This window comes from Rattus norvegicus, chromosome 8, assembly GCF_036323735.1.
Source record: "Rattus norvegicus strain BN/NHsdMcwi chromosome 8, GRCr8, whole genome shotgun sequence".
NCBI classification, from domain to species: domain Eukaryota; kingdom Metazoa; phylum Chordata; class Mammalia; order Rodentia; family Muridae; genus Rattus; species Rattus norvegicus.
The window spans coordinates 14111544-14131889 of record NC_086026.1 but is presented as its reverse complement, the minus strand read 5'-3'; the positions used below and the strand labels follow the sequence as shown (position 1 = coordinate 14131889).

The following is a 20346-nucleotide window of genomic DNA, read 5'->3' as shown; positions in this document are numbered from 1 at the left end:
GTCATATAAATTACTGTAAGTTACAGGTCACAGGAATAGCACACTAACTTCTTTTTTTTTTTAGCACACTAACTTCTAAATACAGAACCTCTGTTGACCATTGGCCTCAGCTATGGCCTCTCGAAAACCACTTGTACCCTTCCTACTGTGTGCCACACCCAGACAGACAAAGAAATACATAAAACTCCTCTGATGGGGACTTTGGCTCAAATATTAACGGCCTTGCCGTATTTCTCTTTGTGTGAATGAAAGTTCGAACACATCTAACCAAAGATGCCTTCTCCCCTTCTCCAACCCTGAGGGCTAAATGTGCACCTGGTTTGGCAGCCCTTGACCTCTGACCCTCAGAAAAAAAATGCTCCTTAATAAAATTGCACTTCTTTCAATGTAAACATTGGTTATTTAGTATTTCTATGTGTATCTTGAGGGACCAGAACACACCCCAGTTGAAGGAATCAGAGAAAGAACTGGAAGAGCTTGAAGGGGCTCGAGACCCCATATGAACAACAATGCCAAGCAACCAGAGCTTCCAGGGACTAAGCCACTACCCAAAGACTATACATGGACTGACCCTGGACTCTGACCTCATAGGTAGCAATGAATATCCTAGTAAGAGCATCAGTGGAAGGGGAAGCCCTGGGTCCTGCTAAGACTGAACCCCCAGTGAACTAGACTGTTGGGGGAGGGCGGCAATGGGGGGAGGGTGGGGAGGGGAACACCCATAAAGAAGGGGAGGGGGGGAGGGGGAAGGGGGATGTTTGCCCGGAAACCGGGAAAGGGAATAACACTCGAAATGTATATAAGAAATACTCAAGTTAATAAAAAAAAATTAAATGGCATGCAGTCTGTGAACAAATTTAAAATTAGCATCTTGAAAGACTAAAGGACATTAAAGTAGCAATTAGTATCAGTGTACGGATAGTAGTTGACATCTTTGATGTAATTACCAACACTTCATGGTTTTCCAAACATTTAATGCAGTGCTTAGGACTGTTAGTTGTGAGGTTTTGATCTCCAATAACTCCAAGAATGCAGCTTTCAAAATGAGAGTGTAAATTTACCTACTTTGCAAGACAATGTAAAATAAAATGCCATGTGAAAATGTAGATTGCAGTACTAACATTTGGGAAGAAACTATGACAAACAATTTTTGTCCTTCCTTCTTTGGTTTACTCATAATATTCACATATCCTCTCTCTTAACTTGACTAATATTACTTGATTTAAAAAAGTTAAGAATGCCTTCTGTTCTGTCATCCCAATCTCCTCTTAGCGCCCTGTGGCGAAATAAAATTCAACCCTGTGTTCAAGCCTTATTTCATAAATAACTTCCTAACCTAAGAAATAGGATGCTTTCCTAATTTTCAGCAGCCCCAGCCCCGTTCTCACAATCACCTCATGTCTATCACAGAACATACCAATCCAATACCTGAGGAGCCCTGAGGAGAGAAGGAAAATGCCATGGCCTTTGCTCTCTGAGAACATATCATGTGCTTTTCTCAGTACAGCACAAAGAATCAGAGAATGTGGTCTTACAGGCAAGGCAATTTCACACTCATATTAGGTAATTTCAGGTTAAGGGAGCATTAACATTGACTTTCTATGAACTCTTATAAATTTGTAACAGAAAATAATGCAAGACTCATATTCACACCAAAACAATGAACAAGATAGGAAAACGTAAGACATCTAAGTTCTTGGTATGATCCCCAGGTGTCTTCCAACCTCAACAAAGACCACAATGATGGAGAGTAATGCACAGCAGCTCCGACCTCTGGGAAGTCAGCGATCACATAGTCTACTGATACACAGGGACCGAGGGGAACTCCATAAAACCCACACAATCCACCATCTTTAAAGCTTTCCATTCTTCTTCATTTCTTTCCTTCATCTTTTCTATGATATAAATGGTATCTTGTTGTAGTCAACAAAGCACAGCAAGCATTCAGAGGTATTCAACGTAAAGGAAGTATGCCCATCTGCTTCCCTCTCTGCCATCCCCACCCCTGGGCTGTTGCTTAAGAACTTTTGAAACTGCCCACATTTGGGTCAGAGAGCTCTCCATAGGGACCACAATGCTTACACAGCACTGGGTGAGTGACTTATTACTTCTGAGGAAGACTTGCTCTGCTGCCAGATTGTGAGGACTACCTCTTCAAAGAGAGTGTGCTGGCTCTATTTCTGCTCTCTAGCGCAGTGGGAAGTATGCCAGCTCTCTCTACATTTGAATTTCTCTAAAGTACTGCTAACTTGTGTGCTCTTCTAGCAGAGCTGTGCTTAGCTGTGAAACTATAGCAGCTTAGGCTTCAATGTATCCTGCTTGCCCCCTCCTTCCAGGCATATTTTATCTTCTTTCTCTCTAAATGAGACCCCCAGCCACCAATGGAGTTGGCTCAAGTTACAATACTGTGCCCCCTTCTTTCTATCACCTTCAGCAATGAAAAGTAACACCCCAAGTCCTCCAAGAAACTCATTGTGGGGTCCCTCATTCTATAGTTTGCTAATCTTCTGAGAACCACTCCAGTGAGGTAACTCATTGTCACTCACTCTGCAGCTGCTGTCACAGGCAAGCACTGTCCTTTGTCAATCTTGCAGCCCTGGTCTCCACAGCAGGACAATGGCAGCCCTGAGTGTGATCTTACCCTCTTAGAGTCAACCCAGGATTCCAACAACTCCCTGTAGGTGACAAATAAGTGACCCATGGACTTCTGAATATTAAGCACTTTTAAACCTGCACCCTGACTGTGTTCCCGCTAGACTTTACATCAACATGGGTGTGCAGTTATCCTGCCTTGCCACAAATCTCTTGGAATATCAGTTCTACTTTTTGGCTGTTAGAATTTTCATCAAATGAAAGTCAAATATTTGTTTTCTGTTTTTAAAAACATGACTATTTTGCACCAACCAATGTAACACATCCAGCCTTTGACCCACATAGGCAGTTTCTTCTTAATATTTGTAGAAGGCTCTGTGACTTTCTTGCAAGAACAAAAAAACATGAAAATACACAGTATTACCAGAAACCTCACGTATACCACATGTGCATAGCTAGCTGTTTTACTTTTTGTTTTTTCTTCAAGTAAGCATTGTGACATAATTTCTGAAGCAAAACAAACATACTTTTCTTCATAACATTAAAGGTTAATTTAATATTTTCAGCTTTGTTTTTTATTGAAAAGTATCTAACTTTATACTAAAAATATCAAATTATGGAAAGAATGAATTTTGATACAGAATGAAATGAGCTTTCATTATCTCTAACTCTCTCTATAAAATTTCTTTCTTTTAAAAATGATATCTTGTACTTAAGAAGACATCTCTTTTCTAATAGGAAATATTCATCCTGTGAAGAAAAACGGAAAATATCCAGTGAAATTTTTAATAATTATTATTTATCATTATTTGTAATTATCTGAGATTAACCGAGCCTGCCTTTTGTGCCAACCTCTGTATTATATATCTTATTTATACTCATATATTAAAAGCTAGTTCTTTGTGTAACAAGATAAAGATGATATAATAGTATTTGCTCTTAAGTCATAAAACAGAGATAAAATATATCTCTTCAAGTTTTGTCAATTAAACTAGAAAAGAAAGAGTTAAAAGTCAAAGTCTTGCCTTATGTTCAACGTTTACCAATATTTTTGTAAAAACTAAGGCAAAACTGTTTTTTAAGAAATATGAAATGAAGTGGTTTAAAGGTGTTGAATAACTCAGTAGCTATTGAGTTACCTCAGAGTTGAGAATAATCATGCTGTAATTGTCATGCAACTTCCTAATATTTCAAATGATTATCCACTGGGCTTCAATATGAAGAAGCCAAGAGGATATGGAAGTTCTAGAAGTGACATGAAATTGATTGCAATTATTTCTCCTGGGGACTCAGATGGACAGTTGATGGAGCAGACCCTATGGACTACTGGAGATTCTGTATTAAAAGCTCTTGAGTCTTCTTTATGTTCTACATAGTGCTACGTAGGGAATTTCATGCAGTCAAGGCCTTAAGAGTCACATGAGATTGAAGAATTTCTGCAAATTTGTCTATGGCCAGACTCCTTCCAGGAGCCAAACTTCCTATGATTTAGTTGACATTTATCCCTGGAAATGTTAGGACATTTCAAAGTTAATCACAAATTTAACAAGGAGTCCTTCATGCTTCCCCTTCTAAGCAGGGCATTCTCTATTCCCCACTAGAGGACAGTAACACCTTCTAATCCACAAACCCCCACCCCCTTAGACACATAACAATCACCAAGTTACCCACAGTTTAACCTTTAAGTCATTCTCAGGTCCTGTTCTGTCCATGATGAACTCAGGTCACTTTCCTCCAATGAGCTCAGCCTCTGGGTTCACCACTCCTTCAAGCCTCCCTCTACCTCAAAACCATAGAAGCATTTCTGAAATGTGCTCAGAACCCATCACCAACCACTGGAAATCACCCTCTGATCATTAAACGGCTCACATCTGTCATCCACATCCATGAAGCACCCTGATACCAGCTAGGAAAGCCTCATAATATCTCAAGTGGTCCAGTCTTGTCACAGTGCCACAGCTCAATACCTGGTTCTCCCATGCCTTCTGTGTCCTTATCTTTCAAATGCTTGATCTGGTTAGCATTTCCTTTTCCCCAAACCCTTAACTTAAAGGTACCATTGGTATTTAGGGAGGATTTCCTGATTGTTCTTTGTCCTACCTCACTCAGATTTAAATGTCTAATCTGTACTTGGGTAGCAACTTACAAGTTCCCCAACTGTAGCATTTTCTACAAATGAGATTTTATTATTAATTTATTGATTTGTTACCCAGATTACTTCCTTTCAGCTCAGTGTCCTTATTACCCAGTGACACTCAATAACTGTTCAATGTATTTATTCATAAATATCCATGAGACACCTTTCTCACATGCTTTGTAATTTGTGACAATCCACAGGTGTAAGTGAGCTCTAAAGACAAATCAAATCCTGTAATGCTTCATACTGAATTGCTTCTCTCTCACAAGCCACCTGAGGAAGTAAGCTATTTAATGCTCACATAACTAAATGAAATAGATATTATTATATATAAAAGATTGGAAATCTGAGGTACGGAGAAACTATGTGGTTTGATGAATGTCAACGGCTTTGAATATAATACATTCTTAATAAAAAATGAGTGGCTATTAGCTTCAGTTTCTCTTAAATCTCAATGTAAAATAACATGGTTGTTTTCAAGCTTGAAAGCAAAGCTCTCCCAAACCTCACATGAGAGGTTCTGCTTATTGATGGTGGGTTTGACTACGGGCATCCTGCTGGCTTTCTTCCTTTTGGGAGCTGAGGTGGGAATGCAATTATCACATGGCATATGAAGAGATTGTGACTGGCAATAAGGCCACCATAGCAACTGTGAAGATCACAAAGACAGTCACGGTGCATGGAACACTGTTTCCTGCTGCATACATTTGTATGACTGATCATGTGCAACAATCATCAGGATTCAGTCCAGTTGCTAAGGCTGCAAAAAGAACAAGACAGGAAATCAGTCTTTACCTATTACCCAGGATATAATGAGCATCTCCATCCATGAGAAACAGGATGTTTTCATCCTGAACAGCTGCCTTGCATTATCTGTGCTGGTTTCATTAGGGAGGAGCTTGGTGCCTTCAAATCTGTCAGCTGCATTCATGACGAGCAGCCCCAGGAAAATGGTGAAGGAGGCCGCATGTGCTACGAACTTCATGAATGGACCTCGTAATATCTTCCCCATCTGCCGTGACACAAAGCAACAGAAAAATGTTAGCTTTATCCTCTCTCCCTCCCTCTCTCTCTCTCTCTCTCTCTCTCTCTCTCTCTCACACACACACACACACACACACAAACATCTGCATATTTCAACACTCTCCTAAAATAATCATACATATTTACATGATTTGTAACAGAACAATGATTTTTATGCTGTTGTAATTTTTAAGTCATGTTCTCCAACGTGCTAAGGTTTCTAGTAATTGAGAACTAAATTTTCTATCAAGAATATTTAAATTCTTGTGCTAGGGAGATAGTCCAACAGTTAAGAGCACTTGTTGCTCTTCCAGAAGACTTAAATTCATAGCCCCAACACCCACATTGGGTTGCTCTTGTAACCCCATCTCCAGCGATCCGATGCTTCTGCTCTTCTGCAGGCAGGCAGATGTATAAATGCACACGGACTGGCTGTAGCCATTCCTATTCCCCTCTGTGTTCTTGGTGACTGTGGTTTATCACTTGGCAATGCTCCTGATGGACTGATCTATAGCCAGGATACCCGTTCCTGATGCCACCATTCAATGAGCGATGTCAGACAGCTCCTTCTGCTCCAGGTTCAGTGCTGGGAATGGCTAGGTCGTGGTGCAGGCAACAGCATGCTCCTGACAGGACTGAGTGGATTGGCCTGCCACCCCAGCAGGTCAGCAAGATGCCTGAGGATATGACTGGGATCACCAGGACCCGTTTTGCTATGGTCATCCCTAAGAGAAAGCAGCTTAATAGTTGGGAAGTGGGATGTGGACTTTTAGAGCCAGAACTACCTTCATGTGTCTCAGGGGACTGGATATTTCTATTTTCACTCAGTTCCAAGAATATTGTGATGTCTTTCTTGGGTTCTTCTTTGATCACCATATTTCTTTCATCATTTGTTAATGAATTGTTTCATCTCAGTGAGTTTATTTACACCTACTAGAGTTTTGTTTGCTGTGGATCTGGAGTTTTATTCTGTAACGGTCAGATAGGAATATGGGACTCTCTCAGTTTTTCTGCTTTTGAGATGCTTCCATGGACTGCTACATAGAATCTGTGTTCTTTGGCACTTCAGTGGACTATTTTATAGACATCCATAAGGTACATTCGATGTAAGATCTCTTTTAATCCTTATGTTTCTCTCTTTACTTTTTGTTTAGATGACCTGTTTCTTTTTTTAAAAAGTGGGGCACTGAGACTGAATACCACTATTGGGCTTGTGTTAATCTGTGTCTTTAATTCCATGAGCATGCTTTGTATAAAATTTGGTGAGCCTGTGTTTGGTACATATACATTTAGTATTATGATTTTTCTCCTGATTAATTGATCCAAACACAGATGGGAAGAAAAAAATAAAAATAAGAGTGGAAGTGAATGAAATAGAAACAAACAATACAATACAAAGAATCGTTGGATCTCAGAGCTGGTTCTTTGGGAAAATAAACAAGATTGACAAATCCTTAGCCCCACTAACCAAAAGAAAGAAAGAGAGGACCCAAATTATAAATATCAGAAAAAAAGAGAGAAACATAACATACACCAAAGAAATACAGAATGTTTTAAGTTTTTTTAATACTCTATTAAGGTGGAAAGTATTTTTAAGTGGGTCATTTTCTTGATTTATCTAAACTATCAAAATTAAACTAGAAAGAAACCAACCAGCTAAACAGACACAGGAGAAGACTGAAACTGTAATAAGTCTTCTAACTAAATGTTCCACGCCCAGATGTATTTATAGCAAAATTCGACCATACTTTCCCAGAAGGAGCTGCAATGAATTCTTCTTTGACCCCCCTCCCAAAAATAGAATGTAAGGGTCACTTCCAAATTCATTCTATGAATATAGTATAACTCTAATACCCAAGCCAATTAAAGACAGAACTAACACAAAAAGAAAACAGGCCAATATACTAATGAACATATATTCAAAAATCCTTAACAAAATACATACAAATACAGGCATACATTAAGAATATCCTCCCACTTTAATCAAACTGGTCATATCCCCAAAACACATGTCTGATTCAACATACCTAAGGGAATAAATAATGATAAATTATATAAATAGATTTAATGACAAAAATAACATAATCCCCTCAGTAGATATAGAAAAGGCCTTTGACAAAATCAAACATGATTTCATGATATAAGTATTAGAGAGAATAGGACTGGAGAGAACGCACTCAATACAGTAATGGTATCTATGATAAACCCACATCCAACATTATCCTGAATGGAGAGAACCTTGAAGCAATACTATTTAAGTAGGGAATGAGACAGATCTACTCACTATTCTTACTTCCTTTCAATATTGTTCTTGAAGTATTAGCTGGAGTAATAAGGTGAGAGAAGAAAATTAAAGGGATAGAAACAGAAAAACAAAGTCAAAGTATCCCCTTTTGCAAAAGATATGATATTATGAATAAGAGGTCTCAAAAATTGAATCAGGAAACGTTTAGCAACAATCAACAATTTCAGCAAGAGTAGCCTATAGTTCTTTGTCAATAGTTAGTGCTTTCTTGTTTATTCAGCCATTTCTAGAAGAGACTGCTTCACAGTATACATTCTCGTATTCTGAGTTTTCTAATTTTTCTACCATGATTCCAGGTAAGCCTGGAATCCTCGAGATTGTTCTCTTGATTTCCATTGTGTGTCTATGGTGGTTTTCCGTGATGATCTCCGTTTGCTGTAAAGAAAGCTTTCTTTCCTGAAGTGTAGTGGTAGCTACTGTTATGTGTGGATACAAATAACGTATTTAGAATGCAGGAATCGTGTAAGGAATCATGATTGTCTAATAAAATGGGGGTAGTGCTCTCTTCTAAACTTCATGACCTCACTAGCCCTAGAAAGTTGGCTAGGATTCTAGTACAGGATCATTCCACTCCTGAGTGGACCTCAAGTCCAATTAGAGAGCTGTTGGTTTCTAGCAACATGTGTGCCAACTACTGCATCTCTGGGAATGCCTCGCCTTGCTGGCAGCTGTCATGGACCATAAGTATTCTGACTCAGTAGGACTGTTTTAATTGCTTCCCTCTCTTGGCAGTTTTCTGGTACCACGAAAACTAGAACATAGGAAAGAGAATTCTCAGGTCAGATCCAGTGCTTGAATCATCCAAGTCCCACTTCTCAAGCATGAGACATCTTCAGTGAGAGGAGCCACCTTCCAACCCTGAGAGGCAACCAAGGGCTACATCTCTAATCTAGACTGTTTGGGAAGCTGCTAGGACTACCTTGTCTGACCATTCAAAAGGTAGTTTCTAATGCTTGGTTACCTAGGCTTTTCTTAGTGTATGGTTCTTGTGGGCAGTATTGTCAGCCCTAGTGGCATAGTGGCATAATTTCTTATGTATTATATATATATAATATATGCTATAATTTTTGGTAAATTAAAACAAAATATGGATTCCTCAAGGCTTCATCAAATACCTTCGGTGTTATTTGTCCCATTCTTCTCATTCCCCATCTTCTATTGAAAGACATTTAGGTTGTTCTCATTTCCTGGTTAGTGTGACTAGGGTGTCCACGTACATTGCTGAACAAGTGTCAGTGGAATAAGATGTTGAGTTCTTCGGGCATATGCCAAGGAATGGTATGCCAAGCTACATCATGTGGTAGATTACTTTTAATGGTGTGAGAGCTTTCCATACTGATTTCCAGAGAAGCTACCCCAATCTTCATCCTCATCAACATCTTTAGCATTTGTTACAAGTTATTGTGTCAATCTTCAGTCATTTTGACTAGGGTGAGATGAAATCTCAAAGTTTTTAAATTTTCATTTTCCTAATTTATAAGAGTGATAAACACTTTCGAGGTGTTTCTTAGCCATTTCTTCTTTGGGAAACCCTTTGTTTGTATCCCTAGTCCATTTAAAATATATTTAAAAGATTTTTTGAGGTTATAATAAATCATTTCTCTTTCTCACTTTTCCTCCCTCCCAATACTTTCATATGCCCCTATTCTTCTCTATCAAATTTACGTCTTTTCGTTAACTGTCCTATATATTTTTATACATAAATACAACCTGCTCAGACTATATGTTACACATTTGTTTCCGTGATTCTTCATTTACTGAGTCCTTTGTATATTCTGGACATTGACCCTTTGTTGTGTCTTTTTTGTTTTATGAGGTCTCAGTTGTCAATTGTCAGCCTGAAGTACTTGGCTAATGAAATCCTGATCAAAAGATCCCTTTGTATACCTATTCATATAGGCTGTTGTCAATGATTCTTCTAGCAGTCTCAGTGTTTCACATTTCAAAGTGAGGTCTTTAATCTGCATGAATCTAATTTTTTGTACTGCATAATAGACGAATGCCTAGTCTTATTCCTCTGCATGGGAACACCCAGTTTCCTAAGCACCATTTGTTGAAGATGCTGTCTTTTCTCCAGTGCACGTTTTTGCCTCTTTGTCAAATATCAGATGGGTGTGGTTATGAGTATTCATGTTTGGGTTTACTATTCTCTTTCTTGTTCTACATGTTTGTTTATACACCAGTGACAGATTGCCTGCAAAACTATAGCTCTACAATATAGTTGGAAGTCTAAAATAGCAATCCTCCGCGGTTCTTCTTAGTCATAATTACTGTGTCTATCTAGGGTTTTTCAATGCTTATGAATTTTAGGTTTTTTAAAATTACCTGTTGAAAAGGTTGTCATATTTTGATTGAGATGACATTGAGTCTATAAATGTGCTTTGCTAGGATTGTCGTTTTAACATCTACTAATCTATGGACATGGGCTATGTTTCCATTTTCTGGTGTCTTTCTCCATCTTTCTTCAGGAGTTTGAAGTTTTAAAAGTCAGTCACCTCATTAGGTAAGTTTATTCTTAGATGTTTTATTATCTTTGATGATGTTATTAATGATAGTTTGCCCATAATCTCTTTCTCAGTGTGTGTGTGTTTTGGTGATATCTAGAAAAAATATTAAATTTTGTAACTTGACTATTTTTCATTGCTTCCTTCCTGTGACAGCTTACGGGAGACGACAGCCATTGAGGAAGAACTACAGGCTACTCTGGACTGCTGGAAGAATTGGGCTCTTTCAGGGATGAGGCCCTTATTTGTCTGTCCAAATGTACAGCCGTCAGCCCTGAAACCATTCACACCATATCATCAACATGAACTTCGTAAGTTGTATTTCTACATATCCGTGCATACACATGCATCCGTTCATCCATATAAAGGTTTCTAACAGTGATAAACAAATAGAAAGAAGCTGTCAATTTGAGAGATGTGTGCTCATGGGAGAGATCGAGGGGGGGGGGCATTGGGATTGGTTGGAAAGAGAAAGGGATGGGGGAAATCAATGCAATTGTGCTTCAGCTAAAAGCATTTTAACAAAAAAATGTGCATCTAAGATTATTTAAAAGAAGTGCTTCTTGGGGCCGGAGAGATGGATCAGCAGTTGAGAGCACTGACTGCTCTTCCAGAGCATCTGGCACCCATCAATTCCCAGAACCCCCATGGCAGCTCACAGCTGTCTATAACTCCAAGATCTGACCCCTCACACAGGCATGCCAGCAGAAAACAAATGCACATAAAAATAAAATAAATATTTTTTAAAAAGAAAAGAAACGAAGTGTTTCTCTTTAAGCATTACTAATCCGGCTCTTGGGCTGGAGAGATGGCTCAGTGGTTAAGAGCACTGACTGCTCTTCCAGAGGTCCCGAGTTCAAATCCCAGCACCCACATGGTGGCTCACAACCACCTTAATGAGATCTGATGCCCTCTTCTGGTGGGTCTGAAGACAGCTACAGTGTATTATAAACTAATCCGGCTCTTAGTCTTTTAATCATTGAGCAACTAGAGGACAAGCAAGATTGGTGAAGATATATATTACTAAACTTTTGTGTTTATTTTTGTGGCTATATAAGGAACTGTAAAGTATTTTAAATAAAAGCACCAATTTAGCCAAAGATATCATTAATAATACATATCAGTTCTATGCCCCAGTAATAATGTTTAGTTCACTGAGAATGAGAAAATTACTACCAGACTTCATTCCTGTGACTCTAAAGATAAATAATAACCCCGAGTGAAAGCATATGGAGGCCCCGTGATTTACATCCACTGCTCCCAAGAAGAGGACGGTATTTGCTTTAGGAAGTTGTCACAGTTGCACGGCCACAGAGTGAGAACAAAGATAACCCAGACGCTCCACTCTGCCTCCTGAAGCCTTGGGAACAGAAGCAGAGACACGGGTGCAACCCGCGTCCAGAAGAGGTGGTTAGAACACATGTAGGCAAGAAACTCTAACTCAAAAGAGAGAGAAAATGGATGTCAAAAATAGTACGAGAATTCCGCAGTGGCTGTAAACCACATTTCCTAGACGTTAAATCCTAGACCTACCTATTATCAACTGTGAGTATGAACAGACTTCTAACTTTTCTATGCTCACATTTTCTTAGCTGTAGAATTGGAGGTCATCCTGGAATTTACTCTCTGAAGGCCTTCGCTGCTCCCAGGCTATATGTGTTTGGGAATATTTTGTAATATTACTACTATAAGAGACCAAAGGAGTTTTAAATATCAAGTAATGCAGAGCTTTCAAATACACTAAGATAGGGAGAAGCATGGGGTAAAAATGATGAGAATTCATTACATAATATGATGAATATGTAAAACTCTCAAACAAAAATTTAAATTAAAAAGGAATTTGTCATTTCTTTAAAATGTGGGAGCAGTACAATTAAGACGGCTGAACAGGGGAATGTTCTTAGGTCCGTGGGTTCTTTTTTCCTCAAACCTCACAACCTGCGTTCAATCCGTGAAACACACAGAAATGTGGACAGAAAGAATGAACTCCATGAAGATGCCCTCTGATCTCCACACATGTTCTATGACACACACACACACAGCATGAGCACATGTATGCGCACACACACACATGCAGACATATACTCATGAACCATACACTATGCACCACACACACACATGCAGACACACATACCATACGCCACATACTCCACATACACACATACATACATGCACATATACACTCATGAACATAGACACATACACTCACACATATCACACACCACACACACACACATACTCATGCACACACATGCATATACACACAAACACCATACACCACACACCACACATACACACACATGCACACACACAAACACATGCACATGTACATTCATGCATACACACATATACACACACCAAACACATGTACACCTACACTCATGCACACACAAGTGTACACATATATACCACACACACACACACACACACACACACAGAGAAACATAAGTGTTTTTCAATTAATTTCATTGGAATACAACTTTGTATAAGACAAACTGCACTATAAATATAATTTCTAATAAATCCTTTATTGTTAGTGTTATCAATGTGTACTTTATATGTGGTCAAGTTTTGGTCTCATGTGTTATAAGGGGAAAATTCCATGATGGTGGACTTTATTCTCATGAGGAAATGTTCCCAGTAATTCCTAATGTCATCAATCTAAGTAGTAAGAAAGTTGCCACTGCTTAAGAGACCTTGTACTAGCATCCCAGTGTGAGTCAGTACAAGGACCTCTGGTGACTGAAATGCCCGCAATGTGTCTGGGTCATAAGACACCATGTTTGAAATACTGCATGAGTTGTCCCCCACATAACAAATGCCTAAAATGAGGCCCACCTGTGTCTAGGAACTGCAGTCACAACCTGATATGTCTAGCCAGCACACAAACTAGATGGACCAGAAAGTGTTTATCTATGAATTATTGCAGTAAGCCTCTCAGATTTGAGAGTTACACAGAACTTGAAAAATGGCTTCAAACCCATGATGAAAAAAGGTTGTTATTAACGCAACCTCCCAACTCATATTCCTGTTTAACAGAATGGTAAGTCAGTATCGCTCATGCCCAGCAGTGGACCTATAACCCTAGCTACATAGGAGTCTCACTGGAGGAGCACAACCTCAGGGTCTGAAAAGGCAATTCAGTGAGACTCAGTGCTTGCCTAACATGTCCAAGGTCTCCAATTCAACACACAGTCATGAAAAATACTTCTTTATTCTATGTGAACTTTCACCAGAAAAGCAAGGCCTGGTTTTCACCTGAACAAGCACATCATGCTTAAAAAGCCAGTGGCCATTGCTGCTTATCTACAGTGCACTTTCTCCTTGATATAGACATTCTTTACTGAAACAAGCCTTATAGTAGCATTTCTATTAGTGTTCCATGACCATACAAGGTGTGGTGGTTTGACTAAAGCAGTGACACTATTAGTAGGTGTGGCCTTGTGTACTCTAGTAAGTGTGGTCTTGTTGGAAGAAGGGTGTCACTGTGGGCATGGGTTCTAAGACCCTCATACTAGATACCTGAATGCCAGTCTTTTCCTAAAGGCCTTCAGTTGAAGATGTAGAGCTCTCAGCTCTTTCTGCATCATGTCTGCTTGGATGCTGTCAGGCACTATTGGGATAATTGATGCTAATTAGCTGTAGCTAATAATTAATGGTGATTAAGAAAAGACCAGCATTGTTGAGGTAAAATCTTCTGGGAAGTGTTTTCTTAGAGCACAAAGAAGCTGTGTCCCAGAGACAGCCAAGGTTGTGCCTCATGCCACATCTGTATTTGGTCATGTGTAAGAGTCAACGAGGTGGTACTGGTTTTGAAGGCATGCAGGGGTCATGAAGAGCAGCTGAGGCTTGGCACTGTGAGAAACCATGGAAGGCCATTGGTGAAGGTGCAACCTCAGTTGCAGTTGATGGCCCAGGACTGAAGGGGTCATGAAAAGAAATTAAAGCCTGGTACTATAAACAAAACTTATGATAGGCTATTGGTAAAGCCTAGTTGCAATAAGAAACCCCAGCATATAAAAGATGCCAGTACCATGGGATGACCACCAGGAACACTAGCAGCAATGGAATGGAGTTAACCAGAGCCTAGAGTGCTACAGAAGGCAGGGCTGGAGAAGTGATGCCAGCCCTCTGGAGGAGCCCAGAAGATCATGTGTGAATCCCAGACATTGGAATCAGAAGCTGAAATGTTGAAGTTTCTTTCGATACCCTAAGATGTTAGAGATGTCAGAGCCAAGGGATACCTACCAAGGAAAGCTGCTAACAGGGAGTAGAACTAGCTCAAGAGAATGAAATTTGATGCTGCTGAATGCCAACAGCAGGCAACAAGGATGAAAGGAGTTGGAAATCTGAAGACCACTTTGACATCAGACATGGAGATGTGGAGTTTGGAGTCTGCCAAGCTGGATTTCTGTCTAGCGTTGGTCCAGTATTTTTTTTTTTTACTTTATACAGGATTACAGTTAAGAGACTGCATGAATCTAGGTTTTGAATTTTGGACGTTTAACACTGTTGAGACTGCTATAAACTATGGGGACTTTTGAAGTTGTATTAAATGTATTTTGCATTATGCTAGCCTAGGTATGGTCCCCATGTGTTTGAACAAGGTTATGGGGGACAGGGAGTGGTATGTGGCGGGTTCAGTATGTTTGGCCAGGGAGTGGCACTATTAGAAGGGATGGCCTTGTTGTAGTAAGTGTGGCTTTGTTGAAGGAAATGTGTCACTCTGGGTGTGGGCTCTAAGACCCTCATCCTAGATGCCTGGAAGCCAGTCTTCTCCTAGCAGCCTTCAGATGAAGATGTAGAACTCTCAGCTCCTCCTGCACCATGCCTGCCTGGATGCTGCCATGTTCCTGCCTTGATGATAATGGACTGAACCTCTGAACCTGTAAGCCAGCCCCAATCTAGTGTTCTTTATAAGCATTGCCTTGTCATGGTGTCTCTTCATAGCAGTAAAATCTAACTGAGACACAAGGCAATATGCATACAAAATATATATCTTACCGTGAATACTATTACAGGAGAAACAAAAGAAGGAATAATGATCAAATTTGAGGAAACCTTTGATAGATGAGCTCAATAAAACTAGAACTTTTAAAATGCACAAAACTCTGTATATTTATGTGCTCGGAGGAAAAATAAGGAAATAATAGACTGATAATTTATTTCACACATAAATACTGACAGTATTCTGTTTCAGGTAAATTTTCAGGATTTTTTTCTGTCTCTCATTGAAAATAAGCACAATTTTAGAATATTGAAAAGGACACTGAGGAGTCTCTAAATAGGACATTGGTGTGGCACTGTCACCTCCTAAGGCTTGAGAGTCATGCTGAATGAAAGGAAGGAGAGATTGAAAGAGTCAGAGGTGGCAGTGGGATACTGAAGCCAAACACAGTCTTCTAGACATGACCAGGCTCTGGCACAAGTGAGCTCAAAGTAGCTGTGCTACTTGCACAATTCTTGCTCAAATCAAGGCCGACAAAAACCTCAGAGTGTGGTCAGGGGGGAAATGGAAATGTCACAAAGTCCCACCCCTGGCTGAAATGTCATGGAGTCCCACCCCTGCTTGGAGTGGTTAGCAAGGGATGGTTGCTGAGTGGGACAGGGGCAGCTGCTGAGAAGCTACCCATGTTTTGGTGGGCAGCCTAGAGCCATACACATGCTGGCACCATTAAATGGATTATGTGGGGTTTTAAAAGAGCACATGAAATTAGGAGGGCAGGGGACGGTGTATACAGGAAAAGAGAGGAGATTGGACTTATTCAAACATATTACATGCATGTATGATATTCTCAAACAAACAGAAAGATCATTTAAACCCGTGTGCTTCAAATCAGATTTCCATCTTGGAGCTGTATCTTTCCCTACTGGACAGAATTCAACTACAACTGGGCTGCAGCCCTAAAGACATACCTTGCTGCAAGGAGCACACCAGTATATGAGAGCCAGGAAGGGCAGTCCAATGGCGACAGCGAGGACCACGAGGAATTTCACTGCCATGGTCTGCTGCCGTAAACCAGAGAGGTTCTCATACCATATGGAGAGGAGCTGCTGCTGGCAGTTCGGATGCGCCACGAACTAGGGGGAGACAGCATACAGGATGGTTTGATGAAAAACAGCGGAGCTTAGACTGTCCTCCCAAGCTCTGGTGAGTGGTTTATGCTTTCCCGGGAGAAATGCAGTTAGCATTAAGGAGCAAACAAGGCATCTCACAGGTAGCAAGCAAAACAGTTCTAAATCTGTTCTTTATATTCAGATATTCCTGCTGATGACCTCCCCCCATGACTGGTGGCCTGTCTTTTAAACACAGAAAACATTGCGTTTTAAATATTATAATGTGATTTGTAAGTATTGTGCACAAATGCTTGTATGAATTTTACATTTTTTCTTTTTAGCAAGAAGGATCATCCTAGCTTAAATGTGGACATATAGCTTGTTTATAAAGATTTGCTTTTAATTGGGTGCATGCTCATGTGCATACCTGTGTATGTGCGTGCATGACTGTGTGGGTGTCATATGTACGTGTGTGCAGTTGTGTGTATGAGTGTGTGTGTGAGTGACTTGTGGGCGTTGTGTACATGTGTGTTGTAGGAATGTATGTGAGTGTGTCTTTGTGTGTGTGTGTGGTTGTGTACATGTGTGTTGTAGGAATGTATGTGAGTGTGTGTGTGTGTTTTGTGTGTGAGTGACTTGTGTGAGTGTATGTGAGTTTGTGTGTCAGTGACTTCAGTGTGTAAATGAGTGTGTGGGGGGGGGGTCGTGTATGCACATGAGTCCACATGCCTTCAGAAGCCAGAAGAGGGAGGGCATTACACCCCCCGCCGCCAGAAGCTGGAGTTATAGGCAGTCTGTGAGCCTTCTGATATGAATGCTAGAAATTGAACTTGGTTGTTCTTTTAAAACAGTGTGTGCTCCTCACTGATGAGCCATCTCTCTAGCCCCAGATCACTGTTTGGAACCAAATTCATTTCGCTTCCCTCTGGAGTAGCGTGCTTCCTACAGGGACCACATTAATATTTGCATCTGTCAACTCTACCCACCCAGATCCAATGGGAGTCTCTGCTATCATCTTAAACCTTTCAATTCCATTTTTTCTAGAGTTCCTTCTTCTCACACATTTCATTTCAATAATGTGGTTTTCCTCATATTTATTTATGTTTTATATAAAAGAGTTTAATGTTAGTCTGTATACAAAAAAGCAATCATCTAAAATAAAATTTCATAAGGAGAAAAAAATCAGGTTACATTAAAAACTCTATCCAGATGAGCTTAAGGATGGTTCACCCCAAAGACAATGAAAACAAAGCATCTTTCGAAGGCAACGCTTGAGAGCTGCCACTGGGGAGAGGAAGGAGCCTTTTCACAGTGTCGGGAGGAGGGACCCCTCACTCTGCACACTGTGGGGAGGAGGGGACATCTCTCTCTCTCTCTCTGCACACTGTTGGAACTGGAAACTGGATGCATCTTTTGGGAGGGAGGAATTTACAAAATATTCTGAAATATAATAAAGGTAATGTATAAAGTAAAACTCTGACATATTAATATTACACCTAAGTTTTCTTTGCACATTTAAAACAAGTAAACCATTAAAAATATTTATGATATAAAAATACTCATGTCTTAATGATCCGAGTTTTAAAAACAGAAAAAACTTCATTGCACACTAAACTGATTAAATGAACAGAATGAATGATAGAGCAGACCCAGAAAAACAATGAAGTGTGTGCTTGTTGACTGAAGAGGCTCAGATAAGAATTTGTGGAAGGAAACAGTAATGATTAATTACTCTCTGTGATTAACTGGTACCCTGAATAATAACTATAAACAGTATATACATATATATATATATATATATATATATATATATATATATATATATATAAAAGACCTATATTTAGTAGCTTGTTAATGGCTGGAGAGATGGCTATGTTTAAGGGAATATGATGCTCTATTAGAAGAACAGAGTTCAGTTCCCAGCATCCATCAGACCAGAAACTGCAGCTCCCTGGAATCCAACACTCTCTCTGGTTTCATCCAGCATACACACATGCCTGTGCCCACACACATACTAAATAAACGAAACAAGTAACACTAAAAAATGTCTTCATGCCCTAGGAAAGTTGTCAGAGGATGGGGTTTGTTGTCTAAGGAAGAATCTGAAAAAACCCTTGAAGGATTCAAAATGAAAAAGGAATTGAAACTGCTGGTCCAAATTGGAAACGAGCAACCGCCAGGAAAACGATGGATTCTGAAATATTGTGACTTCGTTTCCTTCATATAGACAACGCCTCGGGGTTTCTGTATATGGAGTCATTGTTATTACCTGAGTCAAGCAAACTGGCACTGACTGTAATGTTCTACATCCAAGGGCCAGGATTTTAATGATTGACCAGCCCTGTGGGTTTCGTGCCTCGCTGGATGCTTCCTTGAGACCCCACCTACTGTAACTGCAGTTAGAAACCCCCTGCTCTATCCAACTGTGCATATCCATTCACACAAACTGAAGACATGAAGTGGCCTCACGCCCGACCTTACTTTTTTTACTTCATATTTAATAGCGAGTTTTAAACGGCTGAGATTCGGACGAGCGAGGTCCCCGGGCTGGCGAGTCTCTGCATCCCCGTTCAGGATGGCTTCCACTTCCTCCGTGTTTCTGCAGAGGTCCAGGAGACCCACAACAAAATCCTTGCACTGCATGGACAGCTTCCTGTAGTCATTCTAGAAAAGAGAAGTATGGTTAAAGTGAGAAGAGCTAGCTCATATTCTGTGTATGGCGGGAATTCTCAGGTAATCCAGGGATTGTGGATTTCAAGAGGAAAAATCACATTTTAGTTTTAGTACACCTGGTGTGCTTCGTTTTGTTTTTGCTTTGAGACAAGGGTCTAACACTGTAGTCTATGCTGATCTAAAACTCACTGGTCTCAAATTTACAGCAAACTTCCACATTAGTTTCCCAAGTGCTGCAGTTAGGATGAGCGACCATGCCTAATGTACTTTCACTGTACTTTATTTTAAATATATTTTGATCCTACTTTGTGTCAGCCCTCTGGGATATTTTATCACCATGAAGAATTTTCTCTAGATTCTAAAAGAATTACCAAAGAATTACCAAAGATATTTTAAAAGATTTTGCTGTGCCAAACTCACCAACTAATATGGGAGAAACCTCCACAACATGACTACTATACTTTGCATAGATCCTGCTCTACGTGGTACAATCTCACCCCTGACGTATAGTATGAACTTTAAAATGTCAAAAGGCTTCTAGAAAGGTGCCTCAAAAGCAAGCAAGTTCTTGACAGTTACCTTCCTGACTTCCTTTTTCCTTCTTTCTTTCCTTCTTTTTTAACCTCAAGGTGGTCTTGAACTCCTGATCCTCTGCCATCACCTCTCAAATGCTCGGAATACAGATGTGTTCCACCGTATCTGACTTATCAACTATTTCTTTTAAGAACTGTTATTTCTTATATTAAGAATCCAGCACAGAGTCAGAATATAAGATCTCTGTATAGATTCGGAGAACTCAGATTCTCTTTAGAGAAGAAAAATATTAGCCAGGTATGTGTCATCTATGTACGTGTATGTGTTGTGTGTGTGTGTGTGTGTGTGTGTGTGTGTGTGTGCGTGCGTGCGTGCGTGCGTGTGGTACCTGCAGGTATATGTGAGTAACTATAGAGTTAGGGGAGCCCCTGCAGTTGTGGACAGAAACCTTTAACCACAGCATTAGCAGAAGCAGAGGGGTGATGATTTTCAGACCAGAGCTACACGATGAGACAGTTTCA

General features: G+C 39.9%; 1 protein-coding gene across 1 annotated transcript in view; it reads right to left on the bottom strand.

The window, feature by feature from the left end:
* Trpc6 (transient receptor potential cation channel, subfamily C, member 6) overlaps positions 1-20346 on the bottom strand; it is a gene marked incomplete at its 3' end in the record, with an annotated part of 104593 nt that overhangs the window by 16919 nt on the left and 67328 nt on the right. Inside the window, 3 exon segments of the mRNA NM_053559.1 lie at positions 5525-5741; positions 16478-16642; positions 19100-19282. Of these exon segments, the coding sequence (NP_446011.1) occupies positions 5525-5741; positions 16478-16642; positions 19100-19282 (565 nt within the window).